We start from the raw sequence: 21,577 nt of genomic DNA, 5'->3' as shown, positions 1-21,577 counted from the left end.
ATCCCCAAGCTGAATTCATTAGGGACCTACTGCTGCCTCTGGAATTGGGGGAAGTCCGATTTTGTGCCATCACACCTGGTATTTGCCTACCCCTTTCATGCAGACAGCTAGGACACAAGAATTCGGTGTATGGTGTGCAGAGCTCCTCCTCCCTAACTATGATGTATAAACCGACAGTACTGCAAGAAAGGACTTCCATTAAACTCTTTTAGCGATTTACTGACACAATTATCACAGTTATTACTTTGCAGTTATAATTGATATTGATGTTACAATCATGCTTGATTATGGAAAGACAAATACGAGATTCCATTTACTGTTATAATGGCCATCTGTACCGCTGGTGTCGGTTTTATGAACATTCTAATAGCTTGTAATGGTGTGAAAATATAACTTTTCTGGCATTATAACTATTCATAATGTATGAAGGTATGACTAAGACTATATGATATCTGCATTTAATACAAATTTATTTTTATTCTTCTCCGCAGGGAAATTTCTCACCCACCCCCTTTGCTGTCACCTCAGAATGCTCCTCATATTGCCTTGGGACCACATTTAAGGCCACCATTTCTTGGGGTGCCCTCTGCTCTGTGTCAGAGTCCAGGTATGTATCCATACGTCCAAATGAAAGGATGGCACCTGTTATAGTTTAAAAGTATTTTGTTATATTTGTTCATTAAATGTAAAAACTTCCTCTTGATCCTGTCAGAAAGCATGTGAGCTGCTAACTTTCTTTGCTCTGTCTGTGCTACACTCTAAATAGCACCATTCCAAGTTCTATGAACTATAAATCACTTCCCACCTGTGTTATGAAAATGGGGAGACTGTGGAAGGTGTTCTGTAGTCCTAACACACTACCCGTCCTAGAGTGACAACATTGATCCTCCAAGGATTGAGCACAGTTAGTAAGCATTGTCACCCTTAGGACAGAAAGTGTGTTACTGGCAGGATCACCAGGTAAAAATAACAGACAAGCCATGAAAAAGTACACTCATGCAGCTACTACATCTAAGGAATGGTAAGCTGCAATATATTACATTTTTATTTTGGGGATTTAGATACTCAAAAATTTCACGTTTAGTGTTTTTGACGGCACCAGTGACAGCACTTACCTTGAATAAAGTGTCTTGTGTGCTGGTGGCTGTTGCGTTAGGTTAAATCGCAAGTCCTCTGCCCAAGATATCCTCAAAGTAGTGATATTCCACTGCTGCAAGGGTTAATATAAGCAGCTTCAGCTGTGACAGGCACTCATCACGTGCCAGCTATGCCTGCCATTTTGGCCCCTGTGCTCCATTCATAGAAATCATTGTTTTGGTTCCAACAATTAAAAAACAAACATTCAGTGAATAGAGGAGACTGGGTGGATGAATGGAAGGTTTGCCTCCTTCATACATAGAGCACTTTTCATTGTGGGAACCGATAGTATGGCTTCTATGAATGCAGCACAGGCGTGCAAAGGGTGGGCATAATCGGTACTTGGTGAGTGTCACAGCTACAGCTGCTCATATTAACCTCTGCAGCACCAGAAGATCCTTGCTTTGGGGGTATGCAGGGTGACAGAGGACCTCAAATTTCAACCTAATACACCGGCACCAGCACACTTCTTTCTCGGTAAGTACAGTCTCTGGCGCTGTTTTCCCTTTTTTTTTTTTTCTTTTTACAGTGTGTTATCCATTTTTCTGCAGGTTATGGTTTCTTACAGCCAGCCCAGGCGGAAATGTTTGCACGACAGCAGGAAATTCTGCGGAAACAGAACCTGGCCAGGTGACTGTCTATTTTATTTCTCACATTCTTTAAATAACAGTGTAGCCCACTTCATAGAAACAGCAATCAGCAGCCCTTCAACTGTGCACACGGACACTCCACCACTGGAATTTCAGAAAGCATATTAGGTTTGCAACACATTTCACAGCAAATGTATTAACAAGCTGTCCAGTGCACGCTGCAAATGCATGTTCTATTTCTCTTGGTCAATATGAGCAGTTTTATGTTGTGTACCATGGAATCTATAACCTGAAAAACTAACTGTACAGCTACAAAATGCAGGGTGCTATTATAACCATGTACAGATTTCCCAATCAATTGCATGATACTTAAAGTGGTTGTAAAGGCTGAATGTTTTTTTTTTTTTTTTTTTTTAACCTTCATTCATTCTATGGATGAAGGTAAAAAACCTTCTGTGTGCTGTTCTCCGCACAGCTGCTCCCTTATAATAACCTGAGCCCCCTCTCGATCCATTGATGTGCACAGGAGCCTTGGCTGTCCCCAGTCTCTTGCTCCTCATTGGCTGAGACACAGCAGTTGGAGCCAATGTCAGTCACAGCCAGTGAGCCAAAAAGGACAGCCGCGGCTCTGCATCTTATGCATGCTTAGAGCTTGCTATTGAGGGCATTGGCCAAGGGTGATGAGCTGGCTCCTTTGCACAGAGCAGGTAAGTATGACATGTTTGTTATAAAAAAAAAAAAAAAAAAAACCCTTTAGATTCACTTTAAAAGAAGTATGTGATTGGAAAAAAACAAAACATGTTTACTCACCTAGATGCTGCATCTGTCCCCCACTGGCTCTGCACTGAGAACTTAATGATCAGACACTGCAAATCACTTAGTTCTCCCCTCTGCTCTGTTCCTCCAGTGCTCACTGGAGCACTGGGCTGTGGAGGGGGTGGGAGTGGCTGGCTCAGGCTCTCAGTGGTATGCTAAGAGGCTGAGACAGGTGCTGGTCAGGCTTCTGGGCAGATCCCAACCATATGGTCGGGATCTTCCCAGAGCCTGGACCAGTTGAATGACCGACAGCAGGTTTTGACCCTCTGTTGGTTGAAAATGGGTCACGAATGCAGAACTAATTGCACTCCTGCAATCCATAGAAGTAGGGCCAAAATAGCTTTGGCCATACTTCTCCTTTAAGCAAGATAAACTTCTATATTCACCTCTGTGGTGTGTATCTTTACTCTTTCACTAACTCACTAATTTACCAAGACTGAAACAGCTATGCATAGCAAATAAACTTCTAGTTTTCATTTTCAAAATCTAACTGAACATGCTGAAGTTAGAAGCTGATTGGTTACTATGCACAAGTGCTCCTTTAGTAAATTCCCCCCACTGCATTTATTAGTATTAATCAGACCAGGAAATTGCTAGTTTTGCTAAGATTTTACTACTATGGAGCAGGTTCATAGAGTGCATTGCTCTCTACAGAACTGAAAAAAATGGCATCCATATAAAATATTCAGGTGAATAAAAGATACAGGCACAATTTTAGATTTTTTCAGGTATTTACCAAAACATATTCAAGCTATAGTTTTATAATAGATATGGGCTGAAAGTGAGCACTCTCAGGTTTAATTTGAGGGTATGTACATCCAAATTGGAGGAAGGGTTTAGACATTACAGCTCTTAAGAGTAGCCACCCTCCTTTTTCAAGGGACCAAAATTAATTGGACAAATGAATAAAATCATAAATAAAATGTTCATTTTTAATGTTTTGTTGAGAATCAGTTACTGGCAATGACTGGCTGAAGTCTGGAACCCATGGACATGACCAAAGACTGGGATTCCTCCTTTCTGATGCTTTGCCAGGCTCCAACTGCAGCTGTCTTCAGTTGTTCTTTGTTTGTGGATCTTTCTGCCTTTAGTTTTGATTTCAGCAAGTGAAATGCACGCTCAATTGTGTTGAGATCAGGAGATTGACTTATTGAATTGAATATTCCACTTCTTACACTGCAAAAGCAACCCAGGAGCTTTTGAAGGAAGGATCATTGTCCATCTGTACTGTGGAGCGCCGTCCAATCAACTTTGCTGCATTTGGCTGAATCTGGGCTGACAGTATATCTCTAAACACTGTATAATTCATCCAGCTGCTTCTGTCACATCAATAAACACCAATGACCCAGTGCCACTGGAAGCCATGCATGCCCATGCCATCACACTGCCTCCACCATGTTTTACAGATGACGCTGTGTGCTTTGGATCATGAGCTGTTCCAAAACCTTCTTCACAATTTTTTCTTCCCGTCATTCTGCTACAAATTAATCTTAGTTTCATCCGTCCAAATAACGCTTTTCCAGAACTGGTCTGGCTTTTTTAGATTTTTTTGGCAAAGTCTAATCTGGCTTTTCTATTCTTCAGGCCTATGAATGGTTTGCACCTTGTGGCGAACCCTCTGTATTTGCTCTCGTGAAGTCTTCTCTTGATTGTAGACTTTGACAATGATACGCCCACCTCCTGGAGAGTGTCCTTCACTTGTCTGGATGTTGTGAATGGGCTTTTCTTTACCATAGAAAGGATCATCCACCACTGTTGTCTTCTGTGGATGTACATGCCTTTTTATGTTGCTGAGCTCACCAGTTTGTTCTTCTTTCCTCAGAATGTACCAAACTGTTGAATTACCCACTCCTAATGTTGCTGCTATCTCTCTAATGGATTTGTTTCATTTTTGAAGCCTTAAATGGCCTGTTTCACTTGTATGGACAGCTGCTTTGAACGCATGATGTAGGTTCACAGCAATAGATTCCAAATGCAAATACCACATTTAGAATCAACTCCAGACCTTTTACCTGCTTAATTGATGAAGAAATAATGAAGTACCCCACACCTGGCCATGAAATAGCTTTTGATTCAATTGTCCAATTACCTTTGATCCCTTGAAAAAAGGGGGATGGCTTCTCTTAAGAGCTGTAATTCCTAAACCCTTCCTCCAATTTGGATATATATATCCTCAAATTAAACCTGAGAATGTGCACTTTCAGCCCATATCCATTACATAACTATAGCTTGAATATGTTTTGGTAAATACTTGAAAAACAACTAGAATTGTGCCTGTGTCCAATTATATATGGACCGAACTGTATCCTCTTCTATTAAAATAAAATCCCTTTTGGGTCATCATAGCAAAAATTCTTATACCCTTGTTGAAGGATAAACACAAATGGAATTCTTGTGGCTGTGCCTTAGCAGGATTATACCAGAGGATAATAAAAACACTCTGCCCCCATGAAGCAGTTGGAGCCTTCCGTCATATGGCGTGTCACGGTGATGCAGTAGTGGGGTTGAACACAGGCACAGCATGGCCTCCCCTATGATTGTTAATGGCGGGCACAATTATACTGAATGGTGCAGGAGCTCAGCTAATATGCATGTTTTCGGCCTTCTCAGTTTAAAAAACAAGGTTGGTAACATGCCCTGTCAACCTTTCTCAACTATTTAAACTAGAGCTATCCTTGAAGTACCTTTCCAGGCTCAGGTGTGAGATAAAACCCTGCTAATATTTTCAGCCCCAATTCTCAAAAAAGTTGAGATGCTGTGTAAAATCTATATAAAAACATAGTGCAATGATAGGCAAATCTCAAATCCATATTTTATTCACAATAAAAAACATATAAAATGTTTAAACTGAGAAAATGGACCATTTTAAGAAAAAATAAGGTAATTTTGAAATTGACGGCAGCAAGGGAAGAGTAGGAGTCCAGGTGCTTAACTGGCCTGCCTGCAGTCCAGACCTTTCATTAACTGGAAATATTTGGCACATTTTGAAATGAAAAAATATGACACAGAAGACCCAGGACTGTTGAGCAATTAAAATCCTATATTGGGCAAGAACAGGACAACTTTCCTCTCCCAAAACTGGTCTCCTCAGTTCCTAGATGTTTACAGAGTGTTAAAAGCAGAGGGGATGCTACACTGTGGTAGACATGGCCCTGCCCAACTTTTTTTTTTGAGATGTGTTGCTACCATTAATTTCCAAATAACCTTATTTTCTTCTTAAAATGGTACATTTTCTTATTTTAAACATATGATATGCCTTCTATTTTCTATTGTGAATAAAATATGGGTTTGAGATTTGCAAATCATTGCCTTCTGTTTTTATGTTGATTTTACACAGCTTCCCAACTTTTTTGGAATTGGGGTTCTACTAGATCTGCAGCTCGTGGTATATTAGTGTGATAGTCTCTGAGAAGAATACGCTTTATTTATTGTTATTGAGAAGAATCTCCCCTTTCCCTTACACATAGCTAAAATGATCATTGGTGCCAGTGGTTACTTATCTGAGAGGCAGAAATTGCTTCTTGCTCAAGTAACCCCTAGCAACCTCTGGAGGAACCCTGGGCTCCACAGAATCCTGGTTAGGAAAGGCTGAGCTATATCAAGAAAATGAAAGAGCTGTTGAGACTGGAGTTTTACATTGAACTGTGAAACAATTTGCTTTTTTATTAACTTGTTTTATTAATCCCTCTTTAAGACTTGAAATGTCTGCTGAGATAATACGTCAGAAGGAACTGGAGAACCTACATAGACAGAGACTTTTGGCTGGCGATCCACTGACCCTTCACCCTGGTTTACCACCTGACCACCCTGCTCTGCGTAACATGCATGAGCTCCCAGAGGGCCACCCTTTAAGAGAGGAACTGTCCAGAAGGAATGCCATGCTTGTTCTAAGACACAATAACACCCCTCTTCTCTCCCTGAACCACCAGGGAGTACCAAGTGTGCCTCCTCCCAAGGAATCCCAGAGTGCAAGAAGGGCAAGTCGAAAGTCTGCTCATCACCGGATGGAAGCTCAGGGAAACCATGGAGAAGCAAAGGAACTCTTGGATCAGCGTTTGAGAGAGGGCGTTTCAGAAGGCAATGACGAGGAGATGAAAGATTCAGAAAGTGAGGCAGAGGAGAAGACAGACAGCTTAAGAGTGGAGCGAGGAGCCTCCTCCTCATCTCATGAACTGCAAGAGTGTAAAGACACCCTCAAAGGAGGAGATTCTGTAAAAGAGTCCAGTGATACTCAAACTCACCAAAGCCTCCCCTGTGGACCTGCAGAGTCACCCACTCATGTCTTAGGACCAGGAATCAGCAAAGGAGATGGAAAGTACTTGCCCACAAATTCAGTGCCTCCACCTCAGCCATTTCCTTTTGGATTCCCCTATGCGGTCAACCCGTATTTCCACACAGGTAGGTACTGTGTCTATTTTTTTTTTTTTTAATCAGGGTACAGAATTTATAGCAGGTCTCCGACCAAACCGGTTTAATTTTTTTCTAGGAATCTGAAGCCAATGATCAAAGCCTGTTTCATGAATATATTACTGTATTGTGGAAAGTTTCCTTTCACTTCCTGTCCTTGAGAGATGCACCACATAGGACGGGAAGTTAAGAGAAATATTCCCAACAGGAGGACAGTAAAAAATCCAGACACAGGTTCTTCTAACCCAATGCTTTTATATAATGAAATGCTTGGTGAACCATGCCTTACATTTTTTGGATTTTTCATTCCTTGCAATTGCATTTTAAGTCTGCCTGTTCCAGCTTTTCATTGCAAGCACTTTGGTGTTATGTCTCTAAAAGCCATGTAACTGTTCTGGATGCAGAATGCCTGTGTCCAGTGATCTCAAGCCTTTTTATTCCTGCTGGGTCATATGCATGAAAGTATGCAAATAAAAACTCAGTGCCATCCATATTGACAGTATGAACCTTTCACCTCCTAACTGGCACTAAAGGCAAGTGCAAAACGTAGCCATTTCCATTCTCTTCCATGACAAAATCTCATTATCAGTATCTGTAGCATATCTTTCATACATTTTACAGGATTTCCTAGTAAGAGCAAAATATATTTTCCATGGACATCTGCAGTACTAGGGAAAGTGAGAGCATATTGTAGCTCACACACACACTACCAGTCTTTACACACATCTGCCACGCTACACATTCAAACGGGTGACACACTCGGTTCAGCAAATCTGCTTCTGTTGCCTCCAGTCTGCTCCCTGGGCAGTAAATCAGGATCACTACCTCTGTACAATCAGCAGACAGGTGATTTTAGGAACAATGCAACTAAGCCAGGAAATAGGGCGACCTTTGTGATAGGTCTGTGTGGCAGAAGCATATGAATTACAGGACTGGCTGAACAGAATTACAGTGGGTTTTTTTGTGGGACACAAGCTAGCTGCTGTTGTGCAGTATATTGGGATAAGCTGGCCCTGGAACTGGTGGCATGTACATTGTCAAGCAGGGATGATGGTGTGGCACAGACATATTGTTTATTGCTGAAGCTGGACATAATTTACATTATAAAATGACCAGATTCTGGCTATACATCCAGCTGTTCTCTGATGTCCTTTTAACAGTGTTTTTCAACCTTTTTTCATTAAAGGCACCCTATAAAATCCTGTTCAATCTAGAGGCACCCATTACAAAATGTAAAAAAACGAAAACGTTTTACAGAACGCAGCAACATCTGCACATGTAGGACACCCAACCTTAGAGCTTGATTTATTCTACCAAAGCAAACACTAACTAGCATTCCAGTGTCTCTCTTCTCCCTCAGACTATCTCTCCCACTCAGCTTGTGTGACCCCAATGCTTACTAAGAGGGGCAGAGAAAAGGATAGCAGGGATGCTGTGCAGGTGCCCGATGTCCTTCTCATCAACTACTTCCATCATTGGTTATGTTGCCAGCAGCTAAAAAGTTGCAAAGGTGCACAATGAAAACCTGTGGTTTTGTGCAACTAAAAGGCAGGCTTCACCCACCCACTGGCTTGTACACAATTTTAACAATTTTTAGGCATTTTGTCAAGGCACCCCTGAAGAAGCCTGAAGGCACCCTGGTTGAAAGAGGCTGCATTCTAAGATGTGTACTCAGACAGCGAATACACTCCGATTTCTTAGTATTGCCTTAGAATTCCATGAGAGGCAAAAATCAGAGAGTACACGGTCTTAGCAGAAATCTTTCAGTTTGTGTGTGTATAAATATGAAGACCTTGCATACCCACACACATACAGAGAATAATACCTTGTGCACCATTATGTAACATAAAGCAGGTATGGGCTGAGCAGAAAATGAATTAGGGCATTGACAGTTTGCCTTTGCTTGGTGTGTGGGGACCCCATCTCTCATCTTCCCTCCTCCTTTCTCCCCTACTTCTGCTGTCCAGGCGCTGCCTGTAATTGAGTGAGACAGCTGCTCCGGGACTGGATTTAGCAATATTGATTTTGCAATACATTAGGAGAATGGAATTCCTATCACTGTTCCAAAGGCTTCCTGTTAAAGCAACACCTCCCCCTGGCTAGCCCTCATCAACCCTGGCGCCCTGGCTTCTGCATCTTTCATTAAAGCCGAAGCACCTTAAAACTGCTTGGGAAGAGCGGCGCAGGAAGCATTCCCTGAGATCGGCCTTTCTCTGCACAGACTGCTGCCTGATAAACTTGGATGATATTCCCTGGAAACCTTACACTCCACGTAAGCTGAAGAATCGGCGAGTGAAACAACTTAAAAGCGATTCTTCATAGACTATGTGGAACATACCATCACATTTCTCCAATGGTCTATGGGGATATGTTTCATCTATCAAATCAATACTGGGAGTTATCAGATGAATAATAGATCTGATAGCTGGGCAAAATGATTTGCAGCTAATCCATAGCCTGAGGACACCTTGTGCAAATGGAAACATTCACAGATGAATACTGGGAAGCAGATTTCCTTTGCACTCCTCACTTCCTGTCATACGACTTGTTTCTGGAGTACAGCTAGTCTACACACTGCCTTTAAAGCTGAACCCCAATCAGACAGCTAGACACACAGGTGACATACCTGCCAAAAGGATTTGTATTTCTGTCCATCCATCCTGAGATTTACATGGCTCTTCTACACAGTACAGCCCTCTCTATTAGGGCAGGAGACCTGACTTTTCTCTGGTGCAGTTCAGCTACAGTTAGAGCGGTAGTAAAACTTACTTGTAGGTCCCGAGAATATCCCCCAGTTGTGCACCGTATAGGAGATATTCCAGTGTGTAGCAGCTGGTGACATCACCCGTTCATGTGCACTGTACTCTCAATGGACGGCATGCTGTCCTTTGAGAGAGCTGTCCCGTGGCTGTGAAGTCATCACGGCTTGGCTATTCAAATGGCCAGAGCCAACAAACCCGGAAGAAGACTGGGTGAAGATGGAATCCATTTTTCCCCAATTATGACATTATCCTGCAGGGGACATTATTATTATTATTTTTTTTTTTTGCTTGATTTACTACCGCTTTAACAGGTCTTGTCCCATCTCACAGCCTTTGACTGGACAGTGAGAGAAGTCATCACTCCTTCTTTCAGTCACTCTGCACTCTCCAACTGTCATCATGTTCCTTGTCAGCACATGAGCACCGCTTGTCACTCTGCTGTATAGGGGATTACAATAGGATGATGCTAGGTTGAATTCAGGTACTTCTTGCATTTAAAGGTATAATAAAAAAGACAGAACTGTAATTTGTGTCTTTTATATGTGGCTGGAGTTCAGCTTTAAACAGGATGTTTTTGGGTAGCTCTTGTTAGCAGCATACTTTGAACCCTGATGGTTAAGAGACCTCCTACACAATTTGTGTATCATACAGGCCCTTGCCTGTGATCCCAGCAATCTGATATTAGCCAGCATCTGCTAAGGCTTTTGACTGATGTAACTATCTCTTCCGGTATAATTACTGAGCTTCCACATACAATACACAGTTCATTTTTCACTTTCACACTTTGTTACTCAGTGCTATGAACGTGCTTGGTTGTCACTAAGCTATACATTTGTAGGAAGGAAATCCAAGAAATCAAGCAGCAAATGTTCAGATCAGTCCTGTGCAGATAAGACAATAAGGCTACATTCACACCAGCTATTTAGGCCGCATTGTGTGTGCGTCCATCAAAATTTGCTGCAAGTAAATCGCTGGTTGTGCAGACAAGAATAGTTATGATTGCCAGGGACTTATTATAGGGAATGGGGCCGGCACCACACCTAGCCCCTCAGCCTCCATTCTGAGCGTAGTGTTTTTGTGCATTTTTCACACGGTCACACATTTTTGCAAACGTTTGTGCGCGATTTGTTTAGGTGTTTTCAGGCTTTTTGAGTTCTGCCATTTTTGCATCAACCAACAAAGAAAAATTGAATCTAACATCAATTGTTGCCATGTTTTTCCATGCTATAAAAACGCTCGTGGACGCGCGAGTTACGCATTTCCATGTATTTCTATGGGAATGAAAACTCACCAATCTGCCTGAACGGAGCTACAAAAGTAGTTCCAAAACTTTTTTTTAAGCTTCAGGCACTCTGCTTCAGGCGACTTGGAGTGGAGATGTGAACCATCTCCATAGAGTAATGTTGATTATTTTTCTCCGAGTGTTTCGGAGCTTCGAGCTTTGCCCTACAAAATGCTCAGGTGTGAATGGGGCCTTACTGTTGCAGCAAGAATCAGAAGGTTCCTCCCATTGCCATTTGCACCAGCCTAAATCACGCCTAAAGCCCAATTCTGTCTTTGCAAATATTTGCTGCATGTATGTATGTATGTATGTATGTATGTATATGCTTACCAATCATATGTGTATAAACACCAGCAGGGTATAACTTCTACCTAAATAATGTACCTGGAACTGACTTGCAGTCCTGTATGTCAGTGCTGGCAATCACTATTCATGTAACCAAATTATTGCCTTTGACCTCTGTATAATGGGATTCCTGCAAATATATAGACTGTAGATTTGGCTAAGTGACCCATAAACACACCTAATACAAATGTATCAATTACATTGGAGGGGAAGAAAAAAATGTAATTAAAAAAAAAAAAAAAAATATATATATATATATATATATATATATATATATATATTTTATTTTTTATTTTTATTTTTTTTATTAAAAACCTTTGGCTAAAGGCCATTTGCTCAGTGATGGACTCTGCCAGTGCAGTCATGAGTTTAGAGACCCTGGAAGCCATATGAAGTCAAGAATAGGGCATCCAGTGTAGCTGTGCATCCTGTCACTGTGCTGTAAAACTATGTTGACCTCTATAGCTGTGAGCTAAAGGGGGAGGGGGGGATGTTTATCAGTGCCAGCCCTGGCCCCCATCCTGTCTGCCTCTCTGTGACCGACCTTGTCTTCCTTCTAGATTGTGAGACACGGGACTGCCAGCAAAGCTCCCCCCTCCGTCAAATCTCTCCATACACCCCGGGGACAGCTCAGGAAGCTAAAATCCTTCTATCGATCCAGAACCCTGAGTACAATTAACGCAACCTGGCATGAGGCGCTCCCGCCACAGCCCCTCCCGCCTATTTTGTCAGAGTACAGGAGGAGGGGGTAGGCTCATAGTCTGGGGCCACAACGCTTTTGCCATATAGAACCAGGACTGCTCTTAATTCAGTACAAATCCAGAATAGATCTTGCGTCATCAAGTGACAGGCTTTAATCGTACGTGACATTAATTACAGGTAGGATCGTTAATCTCTTCCCAGAGCCAAGTCTCTGGGTAGCTGACAGCTTTGGCTCCTCTGTCTGGTCGTTGCTAGACATTGTGGCAACTTTTGTCCTCCAGGAACCTGAGGAAACGGCTAATTGGGAAGCCATTCCCAGCTCCAGCCACCCAGCGTCTCTGAGAGATGAGGGCCTTGAAAAGCTGGCGGCAGGGTCTGACCTCAGGCTGTGCACAGAATAATTGAGATGAATTCCTTCCCAGCCACTGAAAGCATTCTGACCTCTCGTTGTCCCACCTTACCCATCACATACAACACAAATATCCTCCATCTACCAGGGGCCTTCTGGTCTCGTACTACAGATTTGCTCTCTCTTATTTTATTTTCTGTTTGGAGAGTTCTACCAACAAAGCATTGTGGGAGAGCAGAGTCTGTACCCTGCATGGTGTTGACAGGTCATTAAAGATGGATGTTAGGCTACAGAATATGTTCATCTTGCTGCTGCCTTGTTTTCTTCGTGGGATTTTAATGATTAATGTCTCTTTCCCTTTCTCTCCCCTTCTTCCCCCACCTCCGCTTTCCCTCACACAACCTCCTCGCCTTTTTTTTTTCACCTCGTCTTCCTATCCCCTCTACCCCCTCTCACTCATTTTTCTGTATCTGCTCATCTTCTACCCTGTCCTGTGTCAGGTGCCATGGGGGGACTCTTCCTGGATGGGGAGGACAGTGTGGTGCTGGAAGACCTCAGCAAATGGACAGTGGAGGATGTCTGCAGCTTTGTGGGCAGTCTGTCTGGCTGTGCAGAATACACACAGGTAATGGGGTCTGGCCATTGTGGAGTACCAGTACCCAAGTCTATGTTCTTCGTTATGCCACTAATTAAGCTTTCAGGAGGCAAGTCATTAACGTAACACTAATTTTATAGTTCCATCCCTGGCCAGGTTGTCAAGCAGGGACAAGTGACACGCTTATGTGGTCTCTCAAAGGGTGTCCACTTGTTGGGGTCCTTGCCCCTATAAGCAGCCTGGCAGGGGCCTGAACCCTACAGTAGTCCACCTAGACTGCACAAATCTAATTTGGGTGTACTTCACTTACTTTAAGGTACTTCTATTCCACCATCACCTTCTGTATATTATTCCTTTCTTGCCCTTGCTGATTTCTGTATCTACTGTGCCATTTATTTCACATTAGAGGAAGTTTTATTTCTCATTAGAGCTTGGAGGATGTCCTCTATGTGTCACCTTTTACTGCCCCCTTGTTTCTGTATTCTGGTCTCCAGTCTGAGACAGGAGGTTGGAGTCTGCTGGTTATTTCCCTTTCCCTTTTCCCCTGTGCTAATCCCCTCATGACATGCTTCATTAAAACCACCTGCACTGTCACGCTCCCCCTCCCTGCAGCTGGGCCGGAGAGCAGTGGCGGCACAGGCTAGATGTCCGCGCCAGAGAGGAAGGAGAGGGGGGACCGGGACAGCAGGAGAGGTTACAGGGAGGGTGAATGAGACAGAGGCCTATTCTGTGAATGCAGAAGACGTGAAACAAATGAGATAAACAAGTGGGAAGTGCATAGTACTTGTGTTAATACGAATTCATATCCTAAAAACAAAGTGGAAATTATATGTACTGGACAGCAGTCTTACAGTATGATCTATACCAGGCACTCCATCGTAGACGGGTACCACTTGGCAAAAACTGCCCTGTTCCAGTCTTACCGGCATCAAAGTAATTGTCAGTAAAAGTTCAGTAACCCTCAGCAACCATAACGCAGCTGAGCATGGAGCTATTAATGGTGATAGCTGGCTGGATACTGCGCTATACAATTATAGGTAGTGTAGAAGGGGACCGCACTCACACTTAAAGGGATATTGGCCCGGGTGCAATCCATGAAGAAGGTATGTAGATTATCAAGCATGTAGCAGGTGCACTCAGCGGGACTTTCAACAGGAGGCACTTCCAATGCAGTGTGTTTTATTGTCAACATTTTGGTGGGGTGCAGACCACTTTTCACAAGTGCTTTACAGTTGTGTATTGGATAGTGCAGTCTGCAAAGTGTTCACATTGGTTCTGTAGAGCTAGTTGGTCTTGCAGTTGCGGTAACATCCTGTTCTCTGTGCAGGTATTTCGGGAGCACTGTATAGATGGGGAAACTCTGCCACTACTGACTGAAGAGCACTTACTGAATAACATGGGCCTGAAGCTTGGGCCAGCACTAAAAATAAGAGCACAGGTATACCCTATGCACCTTGCTTCTATTTATGAAATGCAATTCTCATTTTTTTCCATCTGTAGCAATGCTTACCTATAATTATTGTACCCAACTTTTTACATTGGTGTTCTCCTGTTATTGTTGATGTAAGGCACTAAATCTTTGTCCCAGTCTGGACAACTGCTCTATGGGCTGTAAGGTTGGCGCAGTTTTGCCTCTTACAGGGCCACTGTGAGTTAGCAGAGCTCTCCAGTGATATTAGTTCCCCTCCATCTTTTCCTATGACCATAGCTTCTAATTGACAGCATAGCAGTACCTTACTGTTGTCATGCTTGTTTTTAAGTGTATTCCTCTTATAATTACCATGTTTTTATTCACAATGCCTCTGCAGCAGTTCCCATTCCTAGCCTTCAACTTTTGAAATAGGAAACAGAACAACTAGAGCACTGGTGAAAGTAATGTATCATTAGCTCTGCTGTTTGAGTGACAGGTACACTTTCAATGTGTACACTACATCACTTTAATGAAAATGATATATAGTATCAGGGGCGGACTGACCATTTGGAAACTCGGGCACTGCCCGAGGGCCCGGGGTCAGTAGGGGGCCCCATGAGATGCCCCTGTTACCTTTTTCATAGGATTTTTTGAGTTTGGGCAAGGACACAGGGGCCCCATGATCCCCTATTGCCCAGGGGCCCCATGAGTTGTCAGTCCGCCCCTGTATAGTATACTATTGTGAATTGACCCTTATGAGTCACTGAACAAGTATATAGCATGTACATTTGGAATGTCTGACCTGCATAGGGTCAGTGACTGAATACTGAATCCACTGGATTAACATGACGGCAGGCAAGTAGCATTTTCAGGTGAAGAGGTCAGCAGTGGCAGTCATTATATTTCTTTAAGTATTTTTTCTTTATCTAGAAACAGTAATGTGTCTCTACAAATGTTTTTTAGTCTTGTGTTTACAAAAATAAGCTGTCAGATCTTTCCTGGTATGTTAGACTGTCCCCTGCAAATGTACTGGGATTTGTGGGAATCACACAGATACATTGCAGACTGTATCACACTCCAACACAAGATAATAGGATTGTGCTATGGCCTGCAGGTCTTATAATAAAGAGGTAACTGCAGTTTATGGCTTTCCCTTCAGCCCTGGCTGTTTATGGCGGGTGTAATAAAAAGGTTCTTTGGCCAATTGTTCCCCATGGATCAATTCGTTAGAAATGTGCCGTGGTTTAGTAGGGCAGGGAGGGGTCTGAATTGCAGGTCGCTCTCCTAGGCCATATTATTAAATTCTGGGTAGTGATGGGGTGATTGGGGACACAATAAATGCATGCTGTGCCTGTCCCATAAACCCATTCTGAGGTGGAGCTGCTGCAGTTGAGGGAAATAACCTATAACTCCAGCAGATTGAACCTAAGCCAGATTTGGGGAGATTACCATCCATTATTATAGCAAGAAAAGGGGGGTTATAACTACAAATGCTGTGCAGAGATTTCTCTTGGTCTTCCACAAAGCCACGGTGTGTCCAAAAAAACAGAAGAGGGGGATTCAACAATCCGATGGGGGCTATAGAGCTCTGCACTGTTTAAAATAAATCTTTAAAGTTGTAGAGACCAGCTCAACAAATCCCAATTCTATATTGGAAGATTAGTACAATGAATGTAAACACTAATTTGCTGTGTGTGTGTCTTATGGCTGCCGAGGTGCAATTCAGAAAGCGTTCTATAAAGATGTTAAAGTGTAATTCCAGCTTCATCCTACCATTAGGACTGTCCCCTCCTAACACCTCTGCTAACTACCCTATGTAAAAAGATGTATATACTTATACCTATTTTCAGGCTGCTCTGGTTGTGTCATCCCCCGTGTCAGCCAGCACTGCTACAGGAAAGGGGAGAGTGTGCCGAAAATGGCTGGTGATGCCAGGAACAGTGATGTCACCCATAGGCTTCAATGACCCATCTGTTTTTGGCACTCTCTCCTCTTCCCTGCAGCGGCGCTGGCTGACATGGGGGGGCAGAATCACATGACTGGACTGGAGCAGCCTGAAAATCGGTAATTATACACAGGTGAGGATGGGGGAGGGGGCAATTTTAAGAGTTAGATATGTTTTGCCTTAAATTCTACCTTCAGGAAACTAGGGGACTGTTTTTTACAGCGATCTCATACCGTGTTTTTTATTCATTTCTTCCCCTGTAGATTTTACACATATTATATTGTTTTGTGATTTTTAGCATTTTATTTATATATCTGAGAAACATTACATTGTACGTATAGTCAAAACAATTTTTCTATGTCAGGTTTATCCCAGAGATGCAACAGGAGGCAAGTTGAAAACCCTCCAAAGTGAGGGGAATTACTTCTTGGTTGCACAGGAACAGATGTCCCCATTGGAAGATTTCCCCTCACTTCTTGTTCTGGTCACAGCTATAACATTTTGGATTTCTCTTTACTTTCTGTCTTGGTCACAGGACAAAGAGAGGGTAAATCTCCCCAGCTGGGACGCATACAATAAAAAAGGAAAAAATAGACGGTAGAATCACTTTTGGCTGCAATTATAGCTGAGTCTTTAGTAAGGCTCTAGTAGCGTTGAAAAACCTGTATCCTTATCCTACATCTTTTGTCCATTGTCTTTGGCCACATATTCTAGTTTGGATGTTTTTGAACTGCAATTTTGACAGAAGTCTGGACACAGTTGTTCCATTGAGGAGCACTTTGGGGACATTGTCTTGCCAGGTGTCCTATGTCTCTGCAGACTGAAAAAGATTCTACGCTAGTATTACCCTCTATTTTGACTCCCTTCCTTTTGACCTCAATCATGTTTGGGTTCCCAGTTCCTAAGGTTGAAAAACATCTCCACAAAATGCCAATGCCAGCAGACTTTGCCATAGGGCTGGTGGTAAAGTGATGAGCCCTCCTGGGCTTTCTGTCATGCACTGCGATGTGTGCTAAAGGCAAAATGTTTAGTTTTGGTCGCAGCAGGAGATCCTTTTCCCATGTTTACTGTGTTGCCTACCTGCCTGTATAGGCATTATGCTATACAGTTCAACTTTGAAGAGGCTCCAATGTATGGTCTTCCCTTTCCATGCTGTGAATATTAGCAGAGGACATTGTCAGAAAAGCAGCCCATGGGTGCCCTTCTCTAGGCAGGTGTAATTGTGCCAATTTTTTTTCAATAGATTTAAAGGTGGTATAGAGAATTTTCAGCCTTTGGGATTTTTATACAGGACTGGAACTTCATTAAAATATTGCTCTCATTAGCACTTTGGTATTTAGGGTACTGTTGATTTGGATATGCTCTATGACAAACTTAGGGGTTCTCCGTTAACAGACACTTTTAATTAATATTTTTTTTTTGTTAATGGATCAGTGACACAAGTTTTGACAATACAAAAATATTAATGCAACACAGTGGAAACTCCTCTAGTGACAGTTTCTACAATATGGTAAATGTAAACAGTGGGAGAGAGTTCATAGGAGCAGTGTACACACACACACTACTATTCTGCACAGAAATTGTAGGCAAACACCTGTATATTAAACAATGTACTCCTTGCCATCTTATTCTCTTTTTAGGTTGCCAAGAGACTTGGACGAGTCCTTTATATGGCCAGTTTTCCAGTGGCATTCCCTCTCCAGCACCCAAGCCTGCGAGCAGCAGACAGAGAACTGGGAAGCAGTGAGATTAGACCTCCCTCTACGGGTAGTGCTGGATCTCCCTTTCCCACTGCCCTCCTTCCTCCCAGCCGCATTTCACCGAAACATGAAAACGGCAGTACAGCATACTTAAACGAACCTGCTAAATCCCTTTCTTAACTGGGCCCTGTTGTATAGCTGGATACCTAAACTGCTGCGTTGCTGAAGCTGGAGCTTTGAAAAGGAAGGGATACTTCGCTTCTGGACAGCTGCTGTCCCTTCAGCTGCTTGAGAGACTAAATTGACTAATAGGGTGTGAAAAAAAATATTATAAAGCAAAAGTATGGGGAACCTTTGTGGCACATCCTTGACGGGCAAGACAGATAAATATATGTATGTATATATTTTTATTTCCATTGTAAAGAGATCAAAGAGGAACTGGTGGAAGGACATAAATATTCCGGCAATACCTGGAAAATTCACAGGATGTTACAGGAGATCAGCATGAGGAAACGAGGGAGTGGAAACCAGACAGGCGCGCTTGTACAAAGCCATGCCCAGCATACAATGCAGGCCTCCTGCTGCCACAGGCCACTTTTAAACAGCCAAACATGTGAGATAGTAACAGAACCAGATGCTTAATGGGAGAAGTTGATGATTTTCATGTAATGTCCAGAAAGTGTTGGTGATCACTGTATGTTGCCATCTCCCTTCTTTCCTATGCTGTCTATGCATCTCCAGCAACTCTCTACTGTACCAAAGAAATACCGTGCTACCTGGTGGCGGTATATTGCTGGAACTGGGTTCTCTTTTAGTCTGTTCTGCTTCAAGGAGCTCATTACACCATGTTTTCATCCCTTACGATTCTGACAAGCTAAACAAATTGTCCCACACACTGTCTGCCTTGGTTTTTCCTCATGTAGTTGATGGGGGCATAAGATCTAGAATTCTGCTTTGGACAATCTATAAAACAGCCCCCATGTAGGTTTCAGATGAAGCAACATGACAGACAACAAATGGAGCCTGAGCTGGTGCTGCTGAACTACTGCAAGTGGACAAAAAGCCTCTTTACATCCCCCCCAGAGACTTTATCATAGGTACTCAGTCATACAGACCGGTACGTTACTTCATTGTGAAAATTTTTTTTTTTTTTTTTTTAAGGGTTTCTGTTTTGAATACATGTTTTACATCATACCCTAAAGCTCCTTCATGGAATGTTTATTTCTGTTTTCCAAAAACAAATGAAAACTAGATCAGCGGTACAATTAGCATTTCTTTTTTTTTTTTTTTGTTACTGAAAAAGAAAATCCTGACCTTAACAGATCACCAGAGAGCTGCATAGCAGCAGATTGAAATAAAAAGAAAAATTATACAAGCAATGTGTGTGGTATCTGTGAAAATGTTAAGTTGTAGGAATGTGAGTTTGAAGGTGCTTGCTAGGGCTCCTTGAGCAATGGATCTCATAGGAACCAGTGGCATCAATGATCTTTGTACAGCAGGCAGACTTACCATTGGTCAACAGCCCAAGGGGGCTCTTTATCCAACTGTCTGCTAAAAGAAGGAGTCTTCTTCTGCCGCTGACCACCAAATAAGGGGGCAACTTTCCACTGATTATCACTGGAAGGGAACACTATAGATGTTCACAGTTTCTTAAATTCATGATTACTAAGTACAATTTTGTTTTGTCTATCATTTTTAACACTACCTGCTCCTCTGCCCTGGGTGTCAAATACCCCAAGGCAGGGCTTAAAATTTAAAGTCCTGAGCTACTAGCTAGGCCTTAAGAGTTACTCGCCCCCAACAAACATGCATACAAACACAGACACCTGTACACACACAGACATGTACATACACACATATACACAGAAACATGTACACACACGCACAGAGACACATGTACACACACAGGCACGTACAGACACGCATACACACAGATACATGTACATACACAAAAATACACATGTACATACACACACACGTACATGCACACACATACATGCAGACACATGTACAGATACACACATGTACACGCACACACACATGTACACACACAGTGCTCTCTCCTCTCCCCTGAAGCCACCACTGGCTGACAGAGGATCATGTGACCAGAGTGAGCTGAAATTAGGTAGGCACACACACACAAACCTATAAAAAGTTGCAGTACTTCGTTGTTCACTCACAGAGCCGGGTACTGCACTCTAGGGGGAGGCAGAGAGCACAGCACACACTCCTTCCTTTGCTTTCACTGCGCTCAGCTATTAAGCAGTCTGACGGCTCCCAGTGCCAATAACAGATCCAGCCTGAGCTCCGAGCCTGCTCAGCAAGATAGCCCTGGGGGACACATTCGCCCTCACCATTGGCGAGCAGGTGAGTGGAAATTTCAAGGCCTGCCCTAAGGTATATCACATTCACAATTCTTTAATCGCTATAGAAGAAATCATTTTCACTTTTCGATAAATCCTCTATTAAGGTATTACAAGAGCACAAGAGTATGAAAAATTTTGAGGCAGGCCTATGGCATGTAGATCCAGAACTGTACAAGGGTGACACCTTTGTGTCATTGTACAGAGGCTCCAGAGAATGGGAATGGTTACAGAAACTTCAAACCTTTAGAATTTATAGTATTTTTAGATCTATATGTAAAAGATCAGTTTGGTGTGAACTGTAGCAGTGGCTGCACTACGGGTTCATTACATACACCAGATCAGCATTCTGTTTTACAATACAACACAATGGATGTGCTTTGCTGCTCCTTCTTACAATCCTGACTTGCGCACAATGCTGCTCTCCCTAAGTTTCTGATATCCTCTCCTGATTGCTAATGCAATCATCGTGCCTCCTTCCTTAACAAAAAGATGGAAGAACTTGCATGTATAAATGTAAATATCACATCACAATTACCTTAAGGTAAACACTGTAATAACTCAAAGTGTGTGCTCCCTGACTCACCATACTTTCCCTTTGATAGCAAGTAAACAACACACATCACAGGCTTTGTTTGAATGTATCATGTCTCCTACACTGTAAATCCATTAACTTAACGAGTATTCTCAAAATGGGCAATTTTCTTATTAAAATATAAAAGGTAAGGAAGGCACTCCTAATGTCCCAAGTGCTAAATAAAGCTCAAGCCTTCATTACACAGCTATGCAATACAATCTGAGGTAAGGTTGTGTACATCATTGCAGTCCACCACTTGTGACAATCATAATACAAGAAGGGTCAGCGCCAGGACAGTCCGGTAGTGAAGAGGGTTAGAGAGCCGAAGCATTATTGTCAGCAAAGACATAAATGTACCCTAATTATTGCTGCATGGGTTAGAAGTTAGACAACCGGATTTGGTGTTTGCTCAGCTTAAAACTAAACGGTGAACAGCTCTCCTGACACTTTCATTGGAAAAACATTTAAAAGGCTATATCACCATTAATGGCATAAATATATACATTACAGCTTTAAGGGTCATTTAAAATTCTGTACATTTTGAACAATTATTATTACTTTTTAACCTGCTTCTGCCATGGGTTCCCCTCTCTATG

General features: G+C 42.5%; 1 protein-coding gene across 5 annotated transcripts in view; it reads left to right on the top strand.

Annotated features, from left to right (window-relative positions):
• Window positions 1-19,420, top strand: part of SAMD11 (sterile alpha motif domain containing 11) — a 233,920-nt gene extending 214,500 nt beyond the window's left edge. For 3 of the 5 annotated variants that reach the window (XM_089668417.1, XM_089668418.1, XM_089668421.1), the window contains exons 9-14: window positions 492-607; window positions 1,689-1,767; window positions 6,238-6,941; window positions 12,891-13,015; window positions 14,313-14,423; window positions 17,982-19,420. In XM_089668417.1, the coding sequence (XP_089524543.1) occupies window positions 492-607; window positions 1,689-1,767; window positions 6,238-6,941; window positions 12,891-13,015; window positions 14,313-14,423; window positions 17,982-18,221 (1,375 nt within the window). In that variant the 3' untranslated portion in view covers window positions 18,222-19,420. The remainder of the gene's footprint in view (window positions 1-491; window positions 608-1,688; window positions 1,768-6,237; window positions 6,942-12,890; window positions 13,016-14,312; window positions 14,424-17,981) is intronic. The other 2 variants (XM_089668419.1, XM_089668420.1) reach the window with 2 other exon arrangements.
• Window positions 19,421-21,577: the final 2,157 nt, after the last annotated feature.

The sequence above is a fragment of the Staurois parvus genome, unplaced genomic scaffold (assembly GCF_062004578.1).
Source record: "Staurois parvus isolate SC_StPar_1 unplaced genomic scaffold, SC_StPar_1.0 ptg000057l, whole genome shotgun sequence".
Taxonomy (NCBI): Eukaryota; Metazoa; Chordata; class Amphibia; order Anura; family Ranidae; genus Staurois; species Staurois parvus.
The sequence above is the reverse complement of the archived record's forward strand: the minus strand, read 5'-3'. Positions and strand labels throughout refer to the sequence as shown.